Here is a 5,385-nt window from a genome sequence, read left to right on the forward strand (position 1 = left end):
CCTGAGGTTTAGATTGACGGTAAGTTCCTTGTTGCCGAAGGTTTGTATGGTTGATCCATTTGCTGCTCGGAGTTGAAAGGAGGTGGGTTTCAGGGTGGGTCTGTTGGTGGGTGGTATAACACTGATAGCGGCGCCGGTGTCCACTAAGAATTTGAGACCGTTATTACGGTCCCACACATAGAAAAGACGACTGTGTGGATATGCCCCGACAGGAGTAGTCGTCGCTGTCTGTCGGTTTATTCGTTTCCCTGGGCCTTATTGTAATTGCAGGAAGGTTGGTATTTTCGGGCCCGGTCGCCGAAGGATTGGTGGTACCAACATGTGCCTGGGAGGTTCCTTCGTCCTTGGCTTGGGCTGCGGGTACGGCTTCGGTTCCGAGTGTGGGGTGTTGGGCTACGTTGTCTCTGGCGTAGGGAGAGTTTGAGCTCTCTCAGCTCTGCTCGCAGTTGAGTTAGCTCGTCTTCCAATCGTCGTGAGCGGTGCCCGGGGTCACTCTCGACTTGATGTATCCGTTGGTGGGCCTGAGAGTATGTTTTGTCGGCCGAGTCTGCCACTTTTTCCAGGGGCGTCTCTACGGGTACCAGGGCCAGGACCTGGGTAATGTTTTGCGGAAGCCGATCCATCCAGAGACCGCGGAGAATGGGCTCTGCCATGCTGTTGTTACCGCGTCGGCTCTTCATCAGTCGCAGGATCTGTGATGGGGTTCTATCCCCGAGAGTCACATTTGAAAACAGGTCTCTGATGAGATCCTCGTCTGAACGGCCGGTTCGCTTGAGGATTGCTTCCTTTAGCCAGGTATATGGGAGTTGCTCTGGTGTGTTGAGGAGGATGTCCTCTACTTCTTCTACCATAGATGGAGGTAGTGCCTGCACCACTGAGGCGTACTTCGAGTCCTGGCGAACGACCCTCCGGGCTGCAAAAATCGCCTCGAGCTGGATGAACCAACTCCTGGGGTTCACTGGGTTGTAAGGTGGTAACTGGACCAGCGTGGCAGAAAGGTTCATCTCCGGCTCTGTGCTTTCTGCCATCTTCTCTGCCTGACTGTTTTCCAAGCCTGTGTCTGTAGATCACGTCGGGGTCACCACTTGTTGCTGTGAGGGCCATGATGGGGGGTACTTTTTGGCTAGGTCTCCGATATTCTGTGTTTATGGCATTAACCAATACTTATCAATCTACAGCTGAATTTATTTATATTTAGCTGAACTCTTTGTATAAATATTATTGCACAGCGAATCTGATGCTTTTCTGATAGCCCATTTTTAGTTCGCAGTCTATGTTCTCTCTCTGTTGTCACACATCACATTTTTCAAATAGCTGCATAACTTTTTCACAACTACCAAGTGCTACACCTCCAGCCGTCGTAAGTAAAACATCCTCTTAAGCTTATTACGTCAATTCAAATAATTATGTCGTAGCTAAGGGCTTTCCCTGCATAACCATTACGTAAACTTAAGCTGTTACACTTTGCTCAGTCCATATCACGAGGTTCCCTACATTACAATGTGCTAAGGATAAACATCCGTTGTCGTTACGCCGAAATGGCTTGTGATATTGTCTTTAAATTCGCGTTATCGAGCGATATATTAACGGGAATTATGTCCTCTACTAGTCATATAAAATTCCTCGAGTTGAGAATAAGCGACGTTATTGTTAAATTTATGATTTCCCATACGAAATGTTTGCTTATTCTACTAGGTATCAGCAAAGTTGTTTATTTTTTTCATATCTCTTTCAAACTAAACTTATTGTGTACTCGCATGCGCTGAACAGTGTAAAAAAGTAGGCGGACGAAAAAAATCAAACAATTCAACAATAACTCTTTTCAACATAAACAGCATATCTGCTCTTTCCGAAACTCGAGTCCTTTTCATCGTTTATTCAACTCTTTTATCGATAGCATGCCTCCTAATATGCAAATTCCTGGCATGTGTGTTAGTATTTGAGGAAAAAAATCAAAAAATCTATTTAAACACTTATGTTTCTCATTTTCTTTATCCTCCTTTATATCTCAAACGGCGCTAGGTTGTTTACATGGATTTCTTCTGTTACATTGTAATATTAACGTAATAATATTTTCTCGTCTTTACGATTGAAATTAGCATATCTAATATATATTTCTGTTTTTCTTTTACTTTCTTTTACCCTTATTTTAATCATTGGCTTATCTATTTTTTACTTTATTATATATATATATATATGTATATATATATATATGTATATACATACATAAATATATATTTAGCTTTAAATATTCTGTAGGTCTTTTTATAGATATATAATATTGATTTGTTTTCATATGTTATTTTATTTATTTTTTGATGTTTATAGTTTCTTTATGAAATCGCTACCTTCATTTTTCTATGTCTACTTTCTTCCTATTACTATTTAAGATATGTTAGTATTTATTAATAGATTAAATTTCTACCACCGCCCATCAACAGGTTTCTTATCAGTATTTACAATTTGGAGTAATATTAAAAATTATATTAATTGATCTGATAATTAAATATTATATAATTGCGATCTAGTGATGGTTTCAATGCATATTTCATGTAAAGGTGGTTTGGCGTGATTAGCACTTAAATGATCGTTTTTCACTTGATAAAAAGAAATAAAAAATATATAAAGTTAATTTAAATACAATAAAATAAAATGTAGAATATTAAAACTTCAGTGCTTCTTACCTGGCAGGAAATATTATACATATGAATAAAAATGAAAATTATGAATAAAATAAAATAATTACTTAGGCACAGATATAGAGCGGGGAAAATTATTGACAGTGGTTTCCGCAAGCCGGATATTTATCGTGAAAGATTGGAGAGAAGGATCAGAGATCGGAGCTCAGACGAGCACTTGCCATGGAAATTACGATAAAACAAAGATAGGCTCGCAATGTCTCTTCTGTGGGAGAGAGATTGCAGGGTAGAGAAAAGTTCATCCCCCACTAAGCCAAGAAGTCTATTTTGTACGCTGTCAATGTAGGATAGGCTTTTTTAGTAGCTCCTGCCCAGATGTGGCAGCAGCATTCAATCCTTGGACGTACTTGGCTTTTATATAGATGGAGAATTGCATCAGTAGTGAGATTTCTTCTGGAGCGGTAGAAGGATCCCACCATTTTCCCAACGACGTTGGCAACAGACTTGATGTACGTGTTCCATTTCATATCAGGAGTAAAGATAAAATCCAGAAGTTTGTCAAAACATGGAGCCGCCCAAAGACGGGAGCAATCAATTTCAATTGATTCCAGAGCATTGATGATGTAAAGATAGGAGCTTCCCCTAGAAATTTTTTTAATAATAGTTTTATTGTTTGTTTGTTAAATGAGTACATCCTAGAGTTACACACTGTAACAATTCTTTTGCAGACCTGAAACAATAATTGAAAAATCTATTTATAAAACTCGAAGTAGTATATTGTGCTTTAAGACAAAACTAGTGGGGAAAAGAGAAACTCTTATCAATTCCTGACATAATTCCAGTAAGCAGGTTCTGATTTCCAGTCAATCTGAGCCCAAGACTCAGAGGGTGATTGGCGTAACGTTACTTTTCCTTTAGTTGCGTTGATTTCCATCAACAACATACTTGCCCATATGTCTATTAATAGATTATTTAGTTTACTTTTGCCGAACCATCTATTTGTTTCTTGCAACATTTGCACCACAACAGTATGTGTCCTCAGTTCGGTGAAGTACGTATAACTAAAAATATTACCGCACCATTGAATTATTACACTGTAATGTATATAGCAATTGGAAAGAGATTGAAAAGAGAACTGATAGACTTGGAACTCCCTTCATGGATTCTGCTTTCCCAACTGTATTGACATGCAGAAGTGTAATGTGGACAGACATATTGCTGCTCATCTACCTTTATAATATCCATGCAACCAATGTCCCCGATAGTAGCTTCCTACTTTAAAATGGCGCCGTGCTTTGTTTGAATTGGAAAGTTATTAGAAAAATATAAGAAAACATATTTAATACTATATTTTCACTAACATTACCAGCTATAAATGTAGCTAAGACTTTAACGCAATATGCCTTGCGGCAAAAATAGCCAATCGCCTGCAAGCAATTCATAGATGAATTAGATGGGATTTGCATAAAACAGCACGATTGTGCATAGATCCAGAAGAAATAGATCAATATGGCAAGTTCAACTAAAAAGAAAAAAACAATCTGAAAACAATGCAATTATCATTTGCAATATGAGTCAGCATTCACGCAGAAAGTGTGATGACTTCTTGGTGAAAAGCTTAGAGTGAAGAAGAAAGGGAGGAATGAATATTGATTGACATTTGCAGAGAAAAAATGTTCTGACTTTGCTAATGGAAAAGCAGGATTCACGTTGTAAAATAAAGCGAACGATCAAAGTGTGGGAACGTAGACTATTAATTAAGAGCGAGCAAACTATAACATTGATATATAAATCTAGGTCATACAGCTTTCTCGCTTCCAACATGAAAAATATAAAATCTAAAAAGAGCGTAAAAGGTAAATAAAATAAAGACTATTAATGAAGACATTTATTTATTTGGTATATTTCTCATACGTGATACGTATGTTTTAACATCTTACACGACCAAAGTAAAACTATTAGATAGTAGCTCACAATAAACTAAACGTTTCCTCAGAGTAAACTATTTTACCTTTTAATATTTCCTATCGCTAGTTGTACCCCAGGCTGTTGATATGGTAGTTCATATATTTAATTTTATAAGTCCAGAGTCCTTATTCTTTCCGTTAATTACATACACATAAACGTGCGCATACGTACACAAACGCTAACATACATACATATATGTGCATCTTTCCATCTAGTAATGGATAAATTCACTCATTTCACACTCGTCATATTATATCATATGGAACGCAGTTCCTCTTACATGCATTTCCTTAGATAGCGGAAACTAACTAAACAACTCATCAGAGACAGATAGTGTTCCCCGGAATATATATATATATATATATATATATATATATATATATATATATATATATATATATATATATATATATATTAAAGCCAAACACAATGCGGAGGAAGACCGGAAAAGATGAAGTAAAAAAGTAAGACAAACAGATATAGACGAGTATGGCTTAATAGAGGAGGGGCTAACCTTTATTTGACTATCATTCTTCACTTCAGTGTATAATTAGTTATTACCAATTTGCTGGTATGCCCGCTGTGGTGTGGAACTTGATTAATTTCGAGAGAAAGGTACCTCTCTTTTTCAAAATAGAAGACACACACACACACACACACACACACATATATATATATATATATATATATATATAAATATATAGTCATGTTCTATTCACGTGGGATGAAGACCGAATAATCGGGCGAAATTATGTGCTCTTGAAGGAAACTTTTTGTA

At 37.2% G+C, this 5,385-nt stretch overlaps 1 protein-coding gene across 1 annotated transcript; it reads right to left on the reverse strand.

Annotated features, from left to right (window-relative positions):
• Positions 1-236: 236 nt before the first annotated feature.
• LOC145240075 (uncharacterized) lies at positions 237-1,028 on the reverse strand. Its single transcript, XM_080103698.1, has one exon. It carries the CDS (start codon positions 1,026-1,028, stop codon positions 237-239), a length of 792 nt encoding a protein of 263 aa, XP_079959824.1.
• Positions 1,029-5,385: the final 4,357 nt, after the last annotated feature.

This window comes from Euprymna scolopes, chromosome 19 (assembly GCF_053919585.1).
Source record: "Euprymna scolopes isolate OS-2025 chromosome 19, ASM5391958v1, whole genome shotgun sequence".
NCBI classification, from domain to species: domain Eukaryota; kingdom Metazoa; phylum Mollusca; class Cephalopoda; order Sepiida; family Sepiolidae; genus Euprymna; species Euprymna scolopes.